Below are 22,510 nucleotides of genomic sequence, written 5' to 3'. Positions count from 1 at the left end.
TATATCTTTCTCTAAAAAGATGGATAGAAAACTACTTTTGTCTTCTACCTACGTGATTTCATCCTTTCCTATGTCAGTTACAGAAAATTTGCTCCTGTAGCTTTCAGTCACAGTATTGGTGAACAGAGATGGCTGCCATCTGCTGGAATTTCAGTGACTAGCAACCTTTTTTATTTTTAGAAACTTCTGGGTTTTGTTCTTTTTCCTATTTGCTTTGTTAATGTAAACATTTAGAGACCAGTTCTGTGCCAAACATGGCCCATGACATTAAAAGACTTGGTCTCTTTTACAAGGATTTGTGGTCTCAATAAATGGAGGCCATGAATTAGTTGAGCTCCACTGCTGCCTCTACCTTCCCTTCCGCTCCCCGACTCCCCTTATTCTGCTTGTGTTGATCCCTTAAGATCTCTCCAGAAAGAAATAGAAAAATGATAAAATCAACATGTTAAGCTATGAGATGGTTGGGAGTAGGGCTAGTAACAGTCTAGGGAGAAGGAAGGAAGTGATAGTCTTGGCTGAATAAACAGATTAGATAACATAAACCAGAGTAGGGATATGTGTTGCATGGCACCCCTCTTTGACTTGGACAGAGGTTTTCAGTGAATTAGGCCTTCCTGAGCATTCAGAGGACGTACCCTGGGGGAAGGCTGCAGATTACAAGGAAGATGACACTAATATCATGCTTGAGAGGTAAGTATGACCTTGAAATAGCATTGGAGCTCTTGGGGAGATGTGAAATCACTGATGAGAGGACTAGATAAGGGAAGAAACCAGTCAGAGAAGTAAAAGCAACTTTGGGCCACAAATAGGTGAAAGGTGAAATGGTGTTTTATCTGAGGGAGCCAAAAAGAAACTCTGAGTAAAATCTTGAAGGATATTTATGGAAATTAGGATGTGGGAATGAAGGGGCATGAAGAGAGACATGACCTACTCCATAATACTTATTTTGAAACCCTCAGGGCCAGGAGCAGTGGCTCATGCCTGAAATCCCAGCATTCTGGGAAGCCGAGGTGGGTGGATCACCTGAGGTCAGGAGTTTGAGACAAGCCTGGCTAACATGATGAAACCCCATTTCTACTAAAAATACAAAAAAGTTGGTCGTGGTGGGGTGCGCCTGTAATCCCAGCTACTTGGGAGGCTGAGGCAGGAGAATCATTTGAACCTGGGAGGTGGAGGTTGCAGTGAGCCCAGATTGCGACATTGCACTCCTGCTTGGGCAGCAAGAGCAAAACTACATCTCAAAAAAAAAAAAAAAAAAAAAAAATCAGGATTTTCTTAGCTTGTGCTGTATTATCCGTATCATTCAGATACTGATCCTTGGTAGCAGCACAGTAACTCTGAGGGACCTTTGTCCTGTTCTCTCATTTTACAGAGATGGAAGCATGCAAAACTATGTATTGTCTATTTTATATAATTATGTTTGCTTCCCAGATAAACTATTTTTTGCTAAAGGGCAAGAACAATATTCAGTACTTCTGCGGTATCTCCCCTCTTCAGGGCCCAGTTCGTACTGTAAGTAGAATGACCAGAACAGTGTTCAAACAGTAAATGAAGTAAAAACTCATTGGCCAGGAACGGTGGCGCGCGTCTTTAGTCCCAGCTACTCAGGAGGCTGAGGTGAGAAGATCCCTTAAGCCTGCAGTAGTTCGAGACCAGACTGGGCACCATAGCGAGTCCTCGTCTCAAAAAAAACAAAAACCAACTTATTAGTTTCCTCTGTGGATGGAATGGGGAGGGATTTTTGAGGCCTTTTAATTACCTCCTAGTTTCCGTCTCAGTAATTTTCAAACAGGATCTTGAATAAGATGCGAGTGCTACCACTAGCCTGACCAGGGTGTAACTTCCTCAGAACACTAAGTCCATGCCTAAGTGGCCAGGCGGACTCCAACTCCCCTGACCCTGAAAGTGAGCTCTCCCGGCCGAAATGAGCCAGCCAAGTCCACTACAGCCCAGGAAGTGGGCCCGGACTCCGACCCCCGCGGGTCCCCGAGCCCGGCGGTTCCGGGAACCGTGGGGAGCGCCCTGGGCGTGTGTCAGCTTTGGGTCGGCTCCCCAGCGCCCTCCCCCCCGGGCCACACCCGCTCCTAGCGCACGCAGCCGGTCGGCCCTGCCGGGTCGCGGGGCGGGGTGGGGCTGGGGAGGGAGGCCGTTGGCTGGCTGGCGGGCTGTGGGAGGCGGAGCTCGCGTGCGCACCAACGCTTCCTAGCTCAGCGCTGCTCCTGCGCGCGCGGTTGGTCGGCCCGCGGCTGCGCTGCGCGGATCCGGCGTCGGGACCCGGCATGGCGGGGGCCGGGGCCAAGCCGGGCCGGACCCGGACCTAAATGCCTCTGTTCTTCTCCGCGCTGTTGGTCTTGCTGCTGGTTGCGCTTAGCGCTCTCTTTCTAGGCCGGTGAGGGGCTCCCGGCCGCGGCAGTGGCGGCGGGCGGGAGGGGGCAGAGAGGAGGAAGAAAGACTGAGGAGGGGGTGCGCGCCGGACTGATGCGCGGGAGGCAGAGTGGGTAGGGTTGAAGGGGGTGCGCGGCGAGGGGAGGGATCGTGCGGGGGCGCGCGGCCTGAGCTGCAGTGAATGGGCTGAGAGTGGGGGAGACTGAGGAAGCGGGCGGGGCCTGAGGAAATGCTGAGGCCAGGAACTGAATAGGAGTGTGAGGAAGGGGCCTGGTTCAGTGGCCTCTCTTTCCCCCTCCTCCCCCCCGAATGTCCTCTTTGCCAAGCGCGAAGGGCACCTGCAGCATAGGTCTGGGGAGAACAGCATTCTAGCTGCCGGGTCTGACCTCAGAGTGCCTTCTCGCGGATACCTATCTGGTGGGTGGGGGCAGGAGACGGAGACCCTCTGGGGAGTGTGATGGCGTGATGGCATATCTGACTGAGCCGCCTCCGCTTTGACTCCTGCTGGGGCCTTCTGTCTTTGCCTCTGGGATTCCTAACAATTTGAGAGATTTTTTTTTTTTTTGGTCCCCAACTTAGAGGGTGGAGTTTCTGGTTTCCTCTGGGTGGAGGGGTCAGTCGAGAGCTAGGATCTTGATCAGCGTCGCTGAATGTCTATGACAGAGTGGTGCTTTGGGAGAAAGGAGAGTTGCTCAGATCCAGTTTCAGGAAACGACCTTTTTGCAAGGCTTTGTAAGACCAGCAAGGGGTGAGGGAAACTATCATTGGAAAAGGGTCCTTTGAATAAACAGGAATTTTTCTGCAGGTGGCTTGTAGTCCGGTTGGCCACCAAGTGGTGTCAGCGGAAGCTGCAGGCGGAGCTAAAGATTGGCTCCTTCCGCTTTTTTTGGATCCAGAATGTCAGTCTTAAGTTTCAGCAGCACCAGCAAACAGTGGTGAGTTCTAGGAAACTCTGGATATGTATGTAGGGTTGATTCAGCTGAATTTAAACTCTTAATTTCCTTTTTTTAAAAAAAGAAATTCTGGTGGTTTTTCTAGTAAATCCCAGCCTTGCCATTTCTTTGCCAAGATGATCTTAGAACTAGTTGGAGAACGCTGGGATTGATGCAAGTTGTTCAGTTAAAAATGTTTATAGGACACGGAGTGTCCAGGCCACATAACAAAGATACAAAAGAAAGATAACAGGAAATCGAAGAGTTTACTATTCTAATTTAACAGGGATTCAAGGCAACATGCCTATGAAAGAGAAATTCTAATAATCCAGAACCTTTCCTGGCTTGTCAAGCTGCTCATTGCTTATTTAGCAGCAGCTAGCATACAGAGCTTTCTCCCTCACTATTTTAGGAAATTGATAACCTGTGGATTTCCAGCAAACTCCTTACCCATGATCTTCCGTGAGTACCCTATATTCTCACTTCTCCCCTAGGGGAGTATTTTGAAGTTGGTGTTTGCAGAGTGAGATTCTTCTACAGAGGCCTCACAATCCAAGGAGGAAGGGATGTTTTTGCTGAAGCCTTCCTGTTAGCCTGGGTGCCATTATCTTGTGAGACAGATACTGATAACTGCTATGAGACTAACCTCTGATTTGAGCTATATTTCTTGGAAGGATGAGAAAGTGAATGTGAGGGTGGGGAATAGATTGCTATGGGAGGGATGGGCCTGGTGGCAGTAAGATTTCTCTTCTGGGCAGACACTATGTGGCGTTGTGCTTTGGAGAAGTGCGTATCAGAACGGACCTACAGAAAGTTTCTGGCCTATCTGCCCCATTCTCCCAGAGCGCTGGGGTGGATCAAAAGGAACTGTCCTTCAGCCCGTCCTTATTGAAGATCTTCTGCCAAGTGAGACAACTTCTCCCGCTATCCTGGACTGTACTTTGGCATGGTTGGCTTTGGAGTTATGGGTAGATTTTTCTACTATTTTTAGGGCATAATCCTAAGAGCTGTTTTTCTCTTTCTTATCTGGAAAGGAAGGGTAGTTCCTTAACATTAATTAATGTTTATCTTTGCTTTTTCCTTCCAGCTATTCTCTATTCATGTAGATGCTATAAACATCATGGTTCTCAAGGTGGATACCTCTGAGTCCTTATGGCATATACAGATCAGTAGAAGCAGATTTCTTTTGGATAGTGATGGGAAAAGGTAAGCACTGGGGAGGAGGGAATGGAGCTGTCCTATTCTTGCCTTAGAGTTGCTTCAGGGCCTCCTTATCAAGGTGTTAAGTTCTCATTCTGTGCAACTTGAGGAGGTGTCAGGATTAGACATTTCACTTGCCTTGTCCCTTCTAGGCAACAGAACTTGATTGGAGGTAAATGGTGAGGAAAAGGGCCAAGTGCTCCTAATTTTTTTCCTTTCGTAGGCTAATCTGTGAGATGAGCTTATGTAAGATCAACAGCAAAGTTCTAAAGAGTGGTCAGCTGGTAAGTATGGCATGATCATTCAGATGCCTTATTTCCTCCTGGGCATAAAGTGTGAAGGAGCTCAGGGCTTACATTCTAGGTTCTGTGGCCTTAGGGAGTTCCCTCAATTCAGTACCCAGTGTTCCAGATCACCACATTTTGACCTAAGACTTCCAAACCTTCTTACACATACCTTAGAGGCTCATCTTCCCCACAGGAAGACACCTGCCTAGTGGAGCTCTCACTGGCCCTGGACCTGTGTCTAAAGGTGGGCATTAGCAGTCGGCATCTGACAGCTATCACTGTGGATGTGTGGACACTCCATGCTGAACTGCATGAGGGCCTCTTCCAGAGCCAACTGCTGTGCCAGGGCCCAAGCCTGGCATCTAAGCCTGTTCCCTGTTCAGGTAAAGCCTTAATCATTGAGTTTCTTGGCTACCTTGTTCTCAGGGATTGTTTTGAAGTAGAAAAAATGGTGGCCTCACTACTTTTTTAGGTATGAGTCGTTAGTCACCATGGACTTTGACCCTAAGGACAGTTAGAAGAAATAGGGCATTTGCTTGTGTGGAGTGACAGAACTAACATTGAGTGGGCACCTATCATGGGTTAGTTACTATGTGTTTTATTTACAGTTTACCATTGAACAACATGGTTTGAGCTTTGTGAGTTTACTTATATGTGGATTTTTTTCAATACGTACAGTTGGCTGTCCATATCTGTGTGTTCTACATCCATAACCAAACATGTATGGAAAATGCATTATTTGCAGGATATGAAACTTGCTGATATGGAGGCCTGACTTTTTGTATACACAGATTCCCACAGGGACAACTGCTGCAGTTGAATATGTGTGGACTTTGGTATCTGCAGGGGGTCCTGGAACCCAAAGCCCCAAGTATACCAAGGGATGACTGTATATTCTCTCACTAAATCCTCAGCATTTCACAAATAAGGAAACTGAAGCCTAGGAAGGTTAGCTTGGTAACTGGACTGAAGTCATACAGCTAATCAGTAGTAAAAATGAAGTTTAAATTATTTGGCCCTAAGGTCCATATTCTTATCATTCACCAACCTGCTCCTTGTACTCTTTAGGTTTTTAGAGTCTGGAGAAGGAAGTAGAGCAGGTGCCTGGATCTCTGGGGTGTTCGCCCTGTGGTCCATCCAGCTTAGACATTTTCTTAGCCTACTTTATGTGGGAGAATTTGTCCATAGAGGACAGGGCATTTCGGGAGAATTGAGAGTGTTAAGAATTGTTGGTTCTTGTGTTATTCATTCATGTTTTCAGAGGTGACAGAGGACTTGGTTGAGCCAACTCTGCCTGGCCTGATCCTCCTCCAGCAGCTGCCAGACCAGGTCAAGGTTAAGATGGAGAACACAAGTGTGGTATTGTCCATGAATAGTCAAAAGAGGTGAGGCCTCTCCTGACACAGAAGATGGGAGAGTGATAGTGGGAGCTATATGTTGAGATCTCTGTAACCAGCCTAGTAGTTGCACTGAGCTTGTCTATGGGGAGAAAGGAAGTAGGAATGGTTACATCCATATAATGTGAAAATAATTTAAATTATTTAAAAAAAATAAAAATACAGGAAGTAGGAGTGGCATTCCACATCTTCCTGAGCCAGAATCTGTCTCGATTCAGGCACCTGACTTGGACTCTGAAGCTACTGCAGTTCCTGTACCACCGTGATGAGGATCAGCTGCCCCTTCGAAGCTTCACAGCAAACTCCGATATGGCACAGATGAGCACTGAACTCCTGCTAGAAGGTTCATGGGTTGGGGTATTGGTACTGAGAGAGAATGGGAGGAGTAGATACTCTCTTTGCTCATGTCCCATATGGTCTTCTTAATCTAATCTCAGTGTAACTGGGGAGTAGAAGGAGGGAACATACTGAGAGAAAATGGCCCCAACTCACAAGTGTTAGTGACAGTCTTTATTTCTTTAAGACAGCCGACTTCTGACCCTCTCCCAGTTTTATCTCTTGCCCTTCCAGTGCTGTCCTCTGATCTGCCCTCTGGCCTCTTACAGATGGGTTGTTGCTGTCCCAGAGTCGCCAGCGCATTGTCTGCCTCAATTCCCTCAAGGCTAGTGTGCAGGTATGATGATTGTGGTACCAAGAATTGTATCTTTCTCTACTCTCTCTACATTATTGCATTTATGAGTTTGTAAAATAAAACCCAGTCCACAGTTCTGGTTTTCTCATTTCAGGTGACTACCATTGACCTCTCAGCCTCCCTGGTTCTGAACACTTGCATTATTCATTACCGGCACCAGGAATTCTCTCACTGGCTGCACCTACTGGCACTGGAGACTCAAGGGTCTAGTTCACCTGTTCTTAAGCAAAGGAAAAAAAGGTCAGTCTGATCTTTTTCAGCTGCCATCTTATCAGTTGGATTCTCTGGGATTCTTTTAGTCCAAAGTAGCATCTTAGCATCTTGTGTTAAATGAGAAGGTTGTTTGACCACCTCAAATCTGAGTCGCAATAGCAATCTGTTTTATATATTTTTCCTATTAGACTAGACTCCTTCATGGCAGGATGTTGTCCTCTTTGTTTTTGTGTCCTTAGTGCCCAGCATATTGTTTTATACAAAATAAACATTGGTTAAACTGAACTTAAGTGACAGGGAACGTCTTTGTCTTGTCTGCCAACATGGAGATTGTAAGGTGACAGCCATGTCTTTGTGTAGTGCTTCCAATGTGCTGCACAGAGAACTTAAGATTATGGTTTAAAAGGGATGCTTCTTGGTTATTTTAGGTTCAGTCACATAAAATTGCGGGTGTTCATCATATTTGGCCTGTGAAAGTGACAATTTTATATGATTCAGCCTAATTAATATCTTTCTGAGGTTCCTGCAGATTACTGTTAAGAGTAGCAGTAAGTTGATGAGTTCAGCCTTTTATCTTCTAGGTGTATCCCATCCTAAGAATCACAACACAACTGTAAATTCTCACTCTGATGTTGTGAGCTTCAGAAACTGTTCCATGATAGGAGGTTGCACTTCTTTTCTTACCAAACAGTGATGTCTTGTCCCTATGCAGAACCTTCCCCCAAATTCTGGCTCCCATCATCTTTAGCACCTCCATCTCCAATGTCAACATTTCCATTCAGCTTGGAGATACACCGCCTTTTGCCTTGGGATTCAATTCCATCTCTCTGGGTAAGGCTCTCAGATGGAAAAGGGACAAGAATCTGTCCATTAGTGGAGCTTGGCCCAACTGATGGCCACAGTGGCTCCATGGAACTCTCCTTTCTCACCTTTGTTCAGATTACCAGCACCTCAGGCCACAAAGCATCCATCAGCGGGGCGTCCTAACTGTGGACCACCTCTGCTGGCGTGTGGGCAGTGACTCCCACATTCAGCGGGCACCACACCCACCCAATATGCATGTTTGGGGTGAGGCGCTTGTTCTGGATTCCTTCACACTACAGGTAGGTGGGGGCTTTGGTGAATAGGGGCCTGCACAGTTCTCCCCATCCTGGCAGTGCATCAGGGCATTATAAAACCGTGCACCTGCGTACTTCTAATGGGATCTGTCTGCTTCTTCTCTAGGGTAGCTATAACCAGCCTCTGGGCTTGTCCAGCACCCAGTCAGATACCCTCTTTCTTGATTGTACCATTCGAGGACTTCAGGTAGAAGCATCAGATACCTGTGCCCAATGTCTGTCTCGTATTTTATCCCTGATGGGTCCACAGTCTGGGAAGTCAGCTGTCTCTAGGGACTCTTCATTTGGGGAATCTGTGTCATTACTGTGGAAAGTGGACTTGAAGGTCGAAGACATGAACTTGTTCACCCTTTCTGCCTTGGTTGGTAAGTGGGACAAGGAGTCTATACTGAAGTGTGCTACTTGGATGGCTGAGGCAGGAGAATCGCTTGAACCTGGGAGGCAGAGGTTGCAGTGAGCTGAGGTGGTGCGACTGCACTCCAGCCTGGGCAACAGAGTGAGACTCTGTCTCCAAAAATAAAATAAATAAATATATTGAAATGTGTAGTGTGTAACCTAAGCAGATTATGTTGGTTTAGTATGCTTCTCATTTGATGAAGCTGATTATCTGGAATTTTTCTAGATTAGAGTCATGAGATGCTTGAAGGTCTTGTATAAATATTTGGTTTCTTGATATTTCTTAAGGGCTTATGAAAGGCAAGTAGTAAGCAAGACCTAAGAAAAAGACAGCCTTGATCTAGTCAAGAGGGTGAGATCCATATAGCTTTTTATTTCCTTGTGTGTTTAGTTCTAGAGAGTAAGTGGTATGTCTCTGTGCAATTTGTAGGAGTTAGGGAAATTCTTTGGCTCTGCTGAATCTAGTTAGGTTAAGATGGGAAAGGGAAAGTTTCCTTAAAACCTAAGGAATGAGGCCGGGCGCAGTGGCTCACGCCTGTAATCCCAGCACTTTGGGAGGCCGAGGCGGGCAGATCACCTGAGGTCGGGAGTTCAAGACAAGCCTGGCCAACATGGAGAAACCCCATCTCTTTAAAAAAAAATTAAAAACACCTAAGGAATGAACTTAAGGAGGCATGAGGAATAAAGATAATTAAGGGAATAAATAAGAAAGGCAAGTGAGGACTATTGTTGCCCTTTGAGAGCTGCGAACCAAGGCTGTCATCGTTTCTCGTTAGGTGCTTCAGAGGTACGACTGGACACCCTGACTATCCTGGGCAGTGCGGAGACCTCCACTGTGGGGATTCAAGGACTTGTGCTAGCACTGGTGAAATCAGTCACAGAGAAGATGCAGCCCTGTTGCAAGGCCCCTGACATCCCCACCCCAGTGCTCAGCCTTTCCATGATCTCCATCACCTATCACAGCAGCATCCGCTCTCTAGAGGTAATGTTCCTGTAGAGAGGTGGGGCCAGGCTGACTTTTCCCTCAGCTTAAAGCTTTCCTGTGTCTTTTTTTTTCTCTTATCTTTTCCCAAGACAGAGTCTCATGTTTTGCCCAGACTAGTCTTAAACTAAGCAATCCTCCTATCTTGGCCTCCCAAAGTGCTGAGATTATAGGTGTGAGCCACCACGCCCAGCCTCTCTTTTTAACTCATGTTGTGAAACTGGTTTCATGAGAAGTATGACACCTGATCATCTTTATTTTTTGTGGCTTGTATGTTTTTAACTTTTTGTGGAATTGAAAATATATACAAAACTAGAGAGACTATATAAGCTTTTGTATATCAAGATTCAATAATTATCAATTCATGTAGGTATCAGACATATATAATTTCAACTATAAATATTTCGGTATGCATCTCTGAAAAATAAGGAACTTTTAAAAAATAATGATCTGGTGTCATTTCGTTGAAGCCCTTAGCCCATCAAAAGACTGGAAGGAGTCAGAAGATAGAGGCACCGGCACGTTTTGAGAGAGGCTTTCCAGTGTCTTTGTCCTCAGGGTAACAGATGGACATGGGACCCTCTTAGGAGGAGGGTGGGGCATTTTCCTCTTTGTCAGACTTCACCTTCCTTTAGAAACTGAAGAGTTTCTTTTTTTGGAGACTAGAACTTGAGAATTTTTCTGTCCTGGAATTTTACTTTTCTCTGTCCACTTAGCTATTCAGAACTGACTTTGTTTTTCAAGCTGACAAAGACTCTACTCCCATCCTTGAGGCATAGTTTTGTATAAGTCAGCTGCCATATTGACTTTTGTGCTCAGTAATTTAATATGCTGTATTTTGAGAATGAAATTGATGCAGTCAATTCATGAAACATACTCAAATTGACTGTTGCAGTGGTTACCAGACAAAGTGTAGTTGCTGATAGAAAGGCAACTCACAAGCAGAAACATGAAGCCAGATGATTTATTGAGTGCCTGCTGTCTATACTGAATGTACTATGGTAGATACCGAAGAATTAAAACACATGACCACTATTCTCAGACAATTTAGAATTCAGTTGAGGAGAACTTAAAAAGTATAAGTGCTCTTAAACGTAAGATACTAACAACTGTTAGCTCACCGCATTAGTGCTAACAGGAGCAAAGGAAGAGAGTAATTAATGTGGTTACTCAAGAAAGACTTCTGGGTGGAGATGGTTCTTGAGCAAGGTATGCATGTATCATAATCCTTACCATCTCTACTGTTTTGCGACATGGAAATTGACAGATCCTTTTCTTCTGCTCCCTAAAGGTTCAGTGTGGTGCAGGGCTGACCTTACTTTGGAGCCCCCCAGATCACATGTACCTGTACCAGCACGTCCTGGCCACTCTACAGTGCCGAGACCTACTAAGAACCACTATGTTTCCTGAGACTGTACCATCCTTTACACTAGAGACTTCAGGAACCACTTCTGAGCTAGAAGGCCATGCCTCTGAGCCATTACCCCCAAAGCGGCTGTTAAACCTGACCCTGGAGGTGAGCACAGCCAAGGTGACAGCTTTTGTAGCTGAGGACAAGTTCATTACCCTGGCTGCAGAGAGTGTGTCACTGAGCCGGCATGGAGGTTCCCTGCAGGTGTACTGTCCAGAGCTGGCTGCTGGCTTTGATGGCAATAGTATCTTCAACTTCAAGGAGGTGGAGGTGCAGCTGCTACCTGAGCTGGAAGAGATGATTCTCCACCGGAACCCCTTCCCTGCGCTGCAGACCCTCCGGAACCGTGTTTGGCTCCTCTCCCTCGGCTCAGTCTCAGTGGAGTTTCCTTATCAGTATGACTTTTCTCGAACTCTAGATGAGGCTGTGGGAGTTCAGAAGTGGCTGAAGGGACTGCATCGAGTGACTCGTGCTTGGGCCTCCCCAAGCCCTGTCCCGCTCCCACCTGATCTACTCTTAAAGGTTCAGCACTTCTCATGGGTTTTCCTGGATGACATTTTTGAGGTGAAACTTCATGATAACTATGAGCTGATGAAGGATGAAAGTAAGGAGAGTGCCAAAAGGCTGCAGCTCTTGGATGCCAAAGTGGCTGCCCTTCGGAAGCAGCATGGGGAGTTATTGCCTGCCCGCAAAATTGAGGAGCTCTATGCCTCTTTGGAACGCAAAAACATTGAAATCTACATCCAGCGCTCCCGTCGTCTCTATGGCAACACACCCATGCGCCGGGCACTGCTCACTTGGAGCGTAGCAGGGCTAGAGCTGGTAGCTCTGGCAGATGCCTCCTTCCATGGTCCTGAGCATGTGGTAGAGCAGGTTCAAGAGCTTGATCCAGGCAGCCCTTTTCCTCCCGAGGGAGTAGATCTTGTCATTCAGTGGTGTCGTATGCTCAAGTGCAATGTCAAGACGTTTCTGGGTAAGTAATGTTTCCCTTATTCGCAGACCTGGTGTTTGCCCTCTGAGCTCTAGGGAGCTCTCTGAGTGATTTCAGAAGAACTAGGTTATATTGGGAACTGTGGCTGTTTTGGATGGGTGGAGTGGGATGGGTGGGCTCCCCTTCCCTTTCTTTGTTCCTGAATTTCACCCTGAAATTGCTTGGCTAACATAAAGGGAAAGCTGCTAACACAGTCATCTTTAAGGTTATTGTGGCTCTTGGATCTCAGTGCTATGCCCTTAACCTTCTGCTCCAGGGTCACTGTCACTTGTCAGCTTGCTTCCAGCTGCCTGCCCTTGTTCTCTCAATTGACTTGTAAATATAGACGGGTAAAAGTAGTGGTGAGGTAAAAAACATGCCCCAGAGTGCTCAGACTGCGCCTGAGCAGCCAGTGTGTACCCTTCCTCTGATAACAGTTCGGATTAGAGACTACCCACGGTACCTGTTTGAGATCCGTGACTGGCGGCTGATGGGTCGACTTGTGGGCACTGAGCAGAGTGGTCAGCCTTGCTCCCGTCGGCGTCAGATCCTGCACTTGGGGCTTCCGTGGGGTAACGTGGCAGTGGAGAGGAACATGCCCCCACTCAAATTCTACCATGACTTCCACTGTGAGTAGAGATGGGGCAGTTGGTTTGGCTGAGGGACATTTGTAATGGGTGAAATGGGAGGTGAGCTGAGGCCCTTCTGGAGTGAAGGAGGAAGAGAGGGGTAATGTTATGATCAAGTTATAGCCTTTGTTCCTCTACCCCAGCGGAAATATTCCAGTATACAGTGGTATGGGGTCCATGCTGGGATCCAGCCTGGACATTGATTGGCCAGTGTGTGGACCTGTTGACCAAGCCCTCAGCTGACCCCAGCCCACCTTTGCCCTGGTGGGACAAGAGCCGTCTTCTGTTCCATGGAGACTGGCACATGGACATTGAACAGGCGAACCTGCACCAACTGGCCACTGAGGTGAGGGGTGTCATGATACTTTTTTCCTGTCAGGATGGTATGGTTGAGGCCTGTATAGCACATGTGGGAAGAGAGAAAGGTGCTGATTTGGGAGATGAGGATGGTTTTCTTACCTATATCTCACCAAGTTCTCGGGGGTGGTCATAGGATCCATACAACACAACTGAAAATATGCACTGGGAGTGGAGCCACCTGTCTTTTCATTGGAAACCTGGTCAGTTTGTGTTCAAGGGTGACTTGGATATCAACGTGAGAACAGCCTCTAAGTGAGTGGAGTGAAGGGAGGGGCCTCCATGGGGTGAGGGACTTAGGTTGGAGGGAGGGGGAAGAACCAAGGGGAAGTGAGTGACCAGGGCACTGAGGGCTGGGGCTCCATTGTGAGGCAGGTATGACGACTGCTGCTTCCTTCACCTGCCTGACCTCTGCATGACACTGGACCTGCAGTGGCTGTGCCATGGGAACCCCCATGATCACCATAGTGTCACTCTACGGGCCCCAGAGTTCCTGCCTGAGGTGCCCTTGGGCCAGCTCCATGACTCCTACCGGGCCTTTCGCTCAGAGAACCTCAATCTCTCCATCAAGATGGATCTGACTCGTCACAGTGGAAGTGAGGGTTGGGCCTGGGGCAGTGGGGAGGAAGGGCTGGGAGGGTGGGCATGGGCACTGGGGACTTCAGCTTGACTGTCTTGGTAGGGGAGAGGACAAGGGCAAGGGAGAATCTGGGTTAGGCCTTTTTTTTTTCGTTTGTTTATTGGAAAGAGTTGATGTCTTAGTCCTTTTTGGCTGCTGTAACAATAATACCACAAGTTTGATAGCTTATAAATAGCAAACATTTATCTATCATAGTTCTGGAGGCTTGAAAGTCCAAGATCAAAGAGCTGGCAGATTCAGTGTCAATGAGGGTGCATTCCTCATAGATGGTGACTTTTTGCTCTGTCCTAATATGGTGGAAGGAGTCAGTGAGATCCCTTGGACCACTTTTAAAAGGGCACTAATCCTAATCACGAGGGCTCCACCCTTGTGATCTAGTGACCTCCCAGAGGTCCATGTTTTAACATCATCACCTTAGGTGATGATGTTTTTCTTTTTTTTCTGAGACGGAGTCTCACTCTATCACCAAGACTGGAGTGCAGTGCCATGATCTCGGCTCACTGCAACCTCTGCCACCCAGGTTCAAGCGATTCTTCTGCCTCAGCCTTCGAGTAGCTGGGATTATAGGCACCTGCCACCGCACCTGGCTAATTTTTTGTATTTTTAGTAGAGACGGGATTTCACCATCTTGATCAGGCTGGTCTTGAACTCCTGACCTCATGATCCACCCACCTCGGCCTCCCAAAATGCTGGGGTTACAGACATGAGCCATTGTGCCTGACTGGGGTTAATATTTCTTTTTTTTTTTGAGATGGAGTCTCGCTCTGTCACCCAGACTGGAGTGCAGTGGCATGATCTCAGCTCACTGCAACCTCTACCTCCCAGGTTCAAATGATTCTCCTGCCTCAGCCTCTGATGTAGCTGGGACATGTACCACCACACCCAGCTAATTTTTGTATTTTTAGTAGAGACAGGGTTTCACCCTGTTGGCCAGGATGGTCTTGATATCTTGACCTTGTGATCTGTCCGCCTCAGCCTCCCAAAGTGCTTGGATTAGAGGCATGAGCCACCGCACCTGGCTTGGGGTTAGTATTTCAATGTGAATTTTGAGGAGATGCAAATATTTAGACCATAGCAGGAGGGGAAAGCAGAGAGCTTAGATCATTGAAAGAAGAGGGAGTTGGGGATGCTGAATGTGAGGCTAGGTGCTGTTTGGATTTTGGATTTTTAAACCTCTACAACCTGAAGCAAGGGAAAGATTTAGCTTTATCTCTGTGTTTCATCTGTAACTAAGAAATGTCTATCCTTTACTTTGCAGCAATATCCCAGCCCCGAATTCTGCTATATAGTAGTACCCTGCGCTGGATGCAAAACTTTTGGGCAACTTGGACTAGTGTCACAAGGCCTATCTGCAGGGGAAAGCTCTTCAATAACCTGAAACCCAGCAAGAAGAAACTTGGTCAGCACTACAAGCAGCTTTCCTATACAGCCCTCTTTCCCCAGCTGCAGGTAAGGCGCTGATGTCCTTGCTGATATCTTCACTTCTATTCTGCTTCTAATTTTCTTGTTTCTCATATTGAATCCCTTAATCATCCCTCTCATGCCTGCCTTTGTTCAGTTATGCTCTCTTGTTGTCAGGTACATTATTGGGCCTCATTTGCCCAGCAACGGGGCATCCAGATTGAGTGCAGTCAGGGCCACGTCTTCACTCGGGGAACTCAGCGGCTTATACCTCAAGGTAAAATAAAGACTTCCTTCATTTCTCCTATCCTATTCCTTGTTGTTTTTTCTTTTCTCAGTTTAATTCCCCTCCTCCATCTCTGTCTCACACTATCCTCTGAACTGGGCAGCATGGGCTCTGTGTGCCTCCTTTTCTCAGCAGGCACAGTGATGCGGCGCCTTATCTCTGATTGGAGTGTGACCCAGATGGTGAGTGACCTAAGTCAGGTGACCGTTCACCTGATGGCCTCACCCACTGAAGAGAATGCTGATCACTGTCTTGATCCCTTGGTAACAAAGACCCACCTGCTGAGCTTGTCCTCCCTCACCTACCAACGGCATAGCAATCGCACAGCTGAGGAGGTACTGCCCAATTGTTTATTTATTTCCTTATTTATATTAGTAGGTATCTCAGCCTACTTGGGCTGCCATAACAAAATACCAAAGACTGGGAGGTTTAAACAACAGAAATTTATTTTTCAGTTTTAGAGACTGGGAATTCCGAGATCAGGGTGCCTGCATGGTTGGGTTCTGGTGAGGGCTGTCTTCCTGGCTTACAGAGGGCTGCCTTGTCTCTGTCCTCACATGGCAGACAGAGAGAGAGAGCACAAGTGTGGATGAGTGCTCTGGTTTCTCTTATTATACAAGCGCTGATTCCATCATGAGTGCCCCACCCTCACGACCTCACGTAATTACCTCCCAAAGGGCCATCTCCACAAACCATTATATTGGGAAGTGGGACTTAAACATATGAATTTGGGGGGAACACAATAAAGTCCATGGGAGTAGTTTGCAGGCTAAGTCCCTGGTAAGGTTTCTCATATTCCAAGAATGTATGTCATTACTTTATGACAAACTCACTTTGTTTAGCTATATCAGCATCCCTCTTTTTGAAAATACCTTTTCTTCCTCTCCTAAAAATAGTATCTTACTCTTTAGGAAATAGAGTAAAAATTTTTCCTAACACTGAAAAAAAAGCTGGTATTGACTTTTCCCCCAGTAAGGGAAGGATTTTAAGTTGAAATTCTGTCATTTAAAATATAGTTGGGGAGGGCTGGGTGCAGTGACTCAATGCCTGTAATCCCAGCACTTTGGGAGGCCAAAGCAGGTGGATCATTTGAAGTCAGGAGTTCGAGACCAACTTGGCCAACACGATGAAACCCTGTATCTACTAAAAATACAAAAAGTTAGCTGGGCATGGTGGAGCATGCCTGTTGTCCCAGCTACTCGGGAGGCTGAGGCAGGAGAATCTCTTGAACCTGGGAGGCAGAGGCTGCAGTGAACCAAGATCGTGCCACTGTTCTCCAGCCTGGGCAACAGAGCAAGATGCTGTCTCCAAAAAACAAAAACAAAACAAATAAAATACAGTCGGGGCTAGGCTCAGTGGCTCACACCTGTAATCCCAGCCCTTTGGGAGGCTGAAGCAGGTGCATTGCTTGAGCTCAGCTATTTGAGACCAGCCTGGGCAACATGAGGAAACCCTGTCTCTAACAAAAATACAAAAAATCTGGGTGTGGTGGCATGTGCCTGTGGTCCAGGCTACTCAGAAGCCTGAGGTGAGAGGATTGCTGGAGTCTGGGAAGTTAAAGCTGCAGTGAGCTGTGATCGTGCCACTGTGCTCCAGCCTGGTTGACAGAGTGAGATCTGATCTCAAAAATAAATAGGCAAGATGTGATGGCTCATGCCTGTAATCCCAGCACTCTTGGAGGCCAAGGTAGGTGGATCCCTTGAGCTCAAGAGTTCTAGACCAGCCTGGGCAACATGGTGAAACCCTGTCTCTACAAAAAAGCACAAAAAAATTAGCCAGGCATGGTGGTATGCACCTTTACCTTTAGCCCTAGCTACTCAGAAGGCTGAGATGGGAGGATGGCTAGAGCCCAGGAGGCAGAGGTTGTTTCGAGTCAGGATTGCACCGTTGGGGCTGGGTGCAGTGGCTCACACCTGTAATCTCAGCACTTTGGGAGGCTAAGGCAGGTGGATCATTAAAGATAGGAGTTTGAGACCAGACTGGCCAACATGGTGAAACCCTGTCTCTATTAAAAATACAAAAATTAGGCCAGGTGTAGTGGCTCTCGCTTGTAATCCCAGCACTTTTAGATGCCAAGGTGGGTGGATCATTTGAGGTCAGGAGTTCCAGAGCAGCCTGGCCAATATGATGAAACCCCATCTCTACTAAAAAAATACAGAAATTCACCAGGCATGGTGGTAGGTGCGTGTAATCCCAGCTACTTAGGAAGCTGAGTCAGGAGAATCGCTTGAACCCAGGAAGTGGAGGTTGAAGCCAGCCAAGATTGCACCACTACACTCCAGCCTGGGTGACAGAGTGAGACTCTGTCTCAAAAAAGATAAAAAAAATAAAAAATTGCCAGGTGTGGTGGCACACAATTGTAATCCCAGGTACTTGAAGGCTGAAGCATGAGAATCTCTTGAACCTGGGAGGTGGAGGTTGCATTTAGCCAAGATCACACCACTGCACTCCAGCATGGGTGATGGAGTGAGAATCAGCCTGGCACAGTGGCTCACACCTGTAATCCCAGCATTTTGGGAGGCTGAGGCAGGTGGATCGCAAATAAATAAATAAAAATAAATAAATATATTTTAAAAATAAAATACAGTGGTGCCAGACACAGTGGATTATGCCTGTAGTCCCAGCTACTTAGGAGACTGAGGCAGGAAGATTGCTTGAAGCCAGGAGTTCAAGACCATTCTGGGCAAAATAGACTCCATTTCATTTCTTTTTTTTTTTGAGACAGAGTCTCGCTCAGGCTCCAGGCTGGAGTGCAGTGGCGCAATCTCGGCTCACTGCAACCTGTACCTCCCAGGTTCAAGCAATTCTCCTGCCTCAGCCTCCCGAGTACCTGGGACTACAGGCGCGTGCCACCACGCCCAGCTAATTTTTGTATTTTTAGTAGAGACAGGGTTTCACCATGCTGGCCAGGATGATCTCGATCTCTTGACCTCGTGATCCGCCTGCCTCGGCCTCCCAAAGTGCTGGGATTACAAGCATGAACCACTGTGCCCAGCCTAGACTCCATTTCTAAAAAAAAATATTTTAGAGTTCCTCTAAAAAATTTTTTAATAATGAATAAAATACAGTGGGTATAGTTTTAATGTAACGTAATAAACAAGCCAAGACCGCTTAGTTTTTCTTTCTCCAGGGTCTGTCTCCCCACAACAGGTTTTTTTTTTTTTTGTGAGACCAAGTCTCTTGCTGTTGCCTGGGCTGGAGTGCAATGGTGTGATCTCGGCTCACTGTAACCTTCACCTCCCGGGTTCAAGCAATTCTCCTGCCTCAGCCTTCCGAGTAGCTGGGATTATAGGCGCCCACCACCACACCCAGCTAATTTTTTGTGTTTTTAGTAGAGACGGGTTTTCACCGTCTTGGCCAGGCTGGTCTCAAACTCCTGACCTGGTGACTTACCTGGCTCGACCTCACAAAGTGCTGGGATTATGGACATGAGGCACTGTGCCTGACTAACAGGTTTCTTATTCAACAAACTTTTCTTTTATCACTGCCTTTGTGGAACAGTAGCATTGGGGGCAATTTCCATGCTTACCTGAAGTCCTTTTCCTGTTTCTTAGGAGCTTTCTACTCGTGATGGGGATCCTACCTTTCATACACATCAGCTACACTTGGTAGATTTACGGATTTCCTGGACAACCACCAATCGAGACATTGCCTTTGGATTATATGATGGCTACAAAAAGGCAGCTGTACTCAAACGTAATCTCTCTACTGAGGCCCTGAAGGGGTTAAAGATTGATCCACAGATGCCAGCCAAAAAGCCGAAGCGGGGTGTCCCAACTAGTGCCTCAGCCCCACCTCGTGTTAACACTCCCAGCTTCAGTGGACGGCCTGATAAGGGGTCATCAGGAGGTAAGCTCGGGGAGATGAGACTTATGGGTTTAGATGTAGAATGTGGATATGAGCTTGGACAGGAGTTTGAAAAGGACTGAGTCATGGCTTGTTGCATCTATGTGCAGAAGTGAAACATTTTTCCTTCTTAGGCCACTTACGTCTTATATATTAATTAATAGTGATGTTTGGGCATTAAATGGTCTGGTCCTATGGCCAGAAGGGAGTGATGGAGCCAAAACAAGATCAGTAAGGGAAAGAAGCAAAGTGATAGACGCCACAAAAGAGAATAAAAGAATATGGGAGTTGGCTGGGCATAGTGGCTCACTTCTGTAATCCCAGCACTTTGGGAGGCCGAGGCAGGTGGGTCACTTGAGGTCAAGAGTTCAAGACCATCCTGGCCAACATGGCGAAACCCCATCTCTACTAAAAATAATACAAAAAAAAAAAAAATTAGCCAGGCATGGTGGTATGTACCTGTAATTCCAGCTACACGGGAGGCTGAGGCATGAGAATCGCTTGAACTCAGGAGGCGGAGGTTGCAGTGAGCTGAGATTGTGCCACTGCACCCCAGCCTGGGTGACGGGGCGGGATTGCATCTCAAAAAAAAAAAAAAAAAAAAAGAATATGGGATTTGTTGCTGACAGGAGTGAAGCAGAGAATACCATCCGGGAAGGGTTTGTTGAGGAAGTAGCTTTTGAGCTGGGCCTTGAAAGCTTAATATGATTTGGACATATATAAATGGGGTGGAAGGGCAATCAAGGCAGAGGGAATAGCCTGAGTAGGAGTGGTGTTGGAAAGCTCAGTGTGTTCAAAGAAGAGTCTTGAGTTAAAAAAAGCCCAAACTCAAAAGTGTTTTTTCTGTTCTCTCACTTGAAAACAAGTAAAGAAGACTTCTGTGACTAAATGTGTGGGAATTTCTCCCGACCAATAAGCAAGCAATTAATTCTGCAGCAGACACCTATTGGGTGTCCTTCAATTTAGTTCAATTCTGACACTATCTACCTGGAGACAGCATCAGATCCCAAAGGTTGACAACTTAGTCTCTAAGCCGGCCCCTTTCTCATATGCCAGTCACAGGCTCCAGGTTGCTTTACTGTGCTTCTCACCAATTGGCTATAAACGGGTTCCCACAATGCCCTCCTTGGGTTCGATTAATTTGCTAGAGCAGCTCACAGAGCTGAAGGAAGCATGTTTTACTGCTTTATTATAAAAGGTTTTACAAAGGATACAGATGAAGAGATGCATAGTGCAAGGTATGGGAAGTGGCGGGAAGCTTCTATGCCCTCCCCACGCAGGCATGCTACTACCCCCCAGCAACCTCCACGTGTTCAGCTATCCAGAAGCTCTCCAAACCCTGTCCTTCTGGGTCTGTATGAAAACTTCATCATATAGGCATGATTGATTAAACCATTGGCCATTGGTGATTAACTTAACCTTCAGCCCCTCTCTTCCCAGGAAGTGGCGAGGTGGGGCTGAAAGTTATAATCCTCTAATCCTGCTTGGGTCTTTCCAGTGACAGCGCCATCCTGAAGCTACTTAGGGGCCTCCAGCAACCAGTCAACTCAGCATACAAAAAGACATCACTGGCCGGGTGCGGTGGCTCACGCCTGTAATCCTAGCACCTTGAGAGGCTGAGGCGGGTGGATCACCTGAGGTCGGGAGTTTGAGACCAGCCTGACCAACATGGAGAAACCCCGTCTCCACTTAAAAAATACAAAATTAGCCAGGCATGGTGATGATGCATGCCTGTACTCCTAGCTACTCTGGAGGCTAAGGCAGGAGAATCACTGGAACCCGGGAGACAGAGGTTGCAGTAAGCCAAGATTGCACCATTGCACTCCAGCCTGGGCAAAAAGAGCAAAACTCCATATCAAATAAATAAATAAATAAAAAGAGGTGTTGAGGGCTGGAACTAGGTAGAGGCAGTGGGAATGGAGATAAGATGGATACAAACATTATTGTGCATATGGGAGAATTGGCCACTGGTTGGAAGGAGGAGTTAAAGGGAGAAAATTATAACAACTAAGACCTTAATATCAGAAATAGAGCCAGCAACTAAACAGATCTGGGGAGATGTAGGGTTGTTGAGTTCAGATTTGGACATGCTGAATTTGTGTCACTAGTAGGACATCTATATAATGTAACAAACAGCTGGAAACGAGGGTCTAAAAGCTTAGGGCTAAAGATAGATATTTGGGAATTTCAGCATAGAGCTAAGAGTTAATGCCAAGGATATTGTAATAGTTGCTTACTGTGTGGCAGGTACTCTGCCAAATCTTTTTATGTATTATTCCTTTGAACTCACTTTTTTTTTTTTGAGACGGAGTCTTGCTCTGTCACCAGGCTGGAGTGTAATCGCCCAATCTCCGCTCACTGCAACCTCTGCCTCCCGGGTTCCAGCAATTCACCTGCCCTAGCCTCCCAAGTAGCTGGGATTACAGGCACGCGCCACCACACCTGGCTAATTTTTATATTTTTAGTAGAGATGAGGTTTCACCATGTTGGCCAGGATGGTCTCGATCTCCTGACCTCATGATCTGCCTGCCTCAGCCTCCCAAAGTGCTAGGATTACAGTTGTTAGCCACAGTGCCCGTCCGCATTAAACTTTCATAGCAATCTTATGAGATAGTTACTGTTATTTTACAGACAAGGAAACTGAGAAGCAAAGAGGGCAGTCTGCCCAAAGTCATAACACAGGCAGACTAGTCTGATTCTGGAAACTGCTCTTAACCATATACACTATTAGACAAACCCATTAAGAGAAAGCTGTAGGAAAGAGAAGGGAACATGCCAAGGATGAATCTGAGGAGTTTAGACCTGGGAGAAGGAAGAGGGCCTGGAGACAATTAGAGAAAGCAGCAGAGTTAGGAGAACATGATGACATTGCTGGCAAGAGAGTGGTTTCAAGTGAAAAAGTAGTCAAACAGCATATAAAATAATATGAAATGAAAAATAAAAAGAATAAAATGGGGGTGTGGGGGAGATTATAGAGTAATCCAGAGGTGGTTATACCTAAGAGAAAAAAAATATTATCTTGCCTAGCATTTCTAAATTTCTGTTGGAAATCTGTTACTTTTATTAAAATTGAAGGGAAGGGAGGCCGAGGCGGGTGGATCACGAGGTCGAGAGATCGAGACCATCCTGGTCAACATGGTGAAACCCCGTCTCTATTAATACAAAAAAATTAGCTGGGCACGGTGGCGCGTGCCTGTAATCCCAGCTACTCAGGAGGCTGAGGCAGGAGAATTGCCTGAACCCAGGAGGCGGAGGTTGCGGTGAGCCGAGATCGCGCCATTGCACTCCAGCCTGGGTAACAAGAGCGAGACTCCGTCTCAAAAAAAAAAAAAAAAAAAAAAAAAAAAAAAAAAAAAAAATTGAAGGGAA

At 46.7% G+C, this 22,510-nt stretch overlaps 1 protein-coding gene across 2 annotated transcripts in view; it reads left to right on the top strand.

Moving 5' to 3' along the window:
• The first annotated feature begins 2,219 nt into the window (after nt 1–2,219).
• BLTP2 (bridge-like lipid transfer protein family member 2) overlaps nt 2,220–22,510 on the top strand; it is a 31,361-nt gene continuing 11,070 nt past the window's right edge. The window contains exons 1-24 of one of the 2 annotated variants that reach the window (XM_021669790.2): nt 2,220–2,389; nt 3,191–3,320; nt 3,730–3,779; nt 4,076–4,223; nt 4,405–4,523; nt 4,741–4,801; nt 4,998–5,187; nt 6,066–6,189; nt 6,420–6,544; nt 6,807–6,874; nt 6,987–7,132; nt 7,818–7,936; nt 8,045–8,208; nt 8,330–8,588; nt 9,396–9,601; nt 10,893–11,985; nt 12,420–12,611; nt 12,755–12,957; nt 13,105–13,223; nt 13,344–13,564; nt 14,867–15,057; nt 15,187–15,286; nt 15,431–15,630; nt 18,850–19,144. In XM_021669790.2, the coding sequence (XP_021525465.1) occupies nt 2,322–2,389; nt 3,191–3,320; nt 3,730–3,779; nt 4,076–4,223; nt 4,405–4,523; nt 4,741–4,801; nt 4,998–5,187; nt 6,066–6,189; nt 6,420–6,544; nt 6,807–6,874; nt 6,987–7,132; nt 7,818–7,936; nt 8,045–8,208; nt 8,330–8,588; nt 9,396–9,601; nt 10,893–11,985; nt 12,420–12,611; nt 12,755–12,957; nt 13,105–13,223; nt 13,344–13,564; nt 14,867–15,057; nt 15,187–15,286; nt 15,431–15,630; nt 18,850–19,144 (4,591 nt within the window). In that variant the 5' untranslated portion in view covers nt 2,220–2,321. Of the gene's footprint in view, nt 2,390–3,190; nt 3,321–3,729; nt 3,780–4,075; nt 4,224–4,404; nt 4,524–4,740; nt 4,802–4,997; nt 5,188–6,065; nt 6,190–6,419; nt 6,545–6,806; nt 6,875–6,986; nt 7,133–7,817; nt 7,937–8,044; nt 8,209–8,329; nt 8,589–9,395; nt 9,602–10,892; nt 11,986–12,419; nt 12,612–12,754; nt 12,958–13,104; nt 13,224–13,343; nt 13,565–14,866; nt 15,058–15,186; nt 15,287–15,427; nt 15,631–18,849; nt 19,145–22,510 lie in introns of both variants that reach the window. The other variant, XM_021669789.2, reaches the window with a different exon arrangement.

Source organism: Aotus nancymaae, unplaced genomic scaffold (assembly GCF_030222135.1).
Source record: "Aotus nancymaae isolate 86718 unplaced genomic scaffold, 86718_ANA_hifiasm-v0.15.2.pri h1tg000072l, whole genome shotgun sequence".
NCBI classification, from domain to species: domain Eukaryota; kingdom Metazoa; phylum Chordata; class Mammalia; order Primates; family Aotidae; genus Aotus; species Aotus nancymaae.
This window is presented reverse-complemented; position numbering and strand designations above follow the sequence as displayed.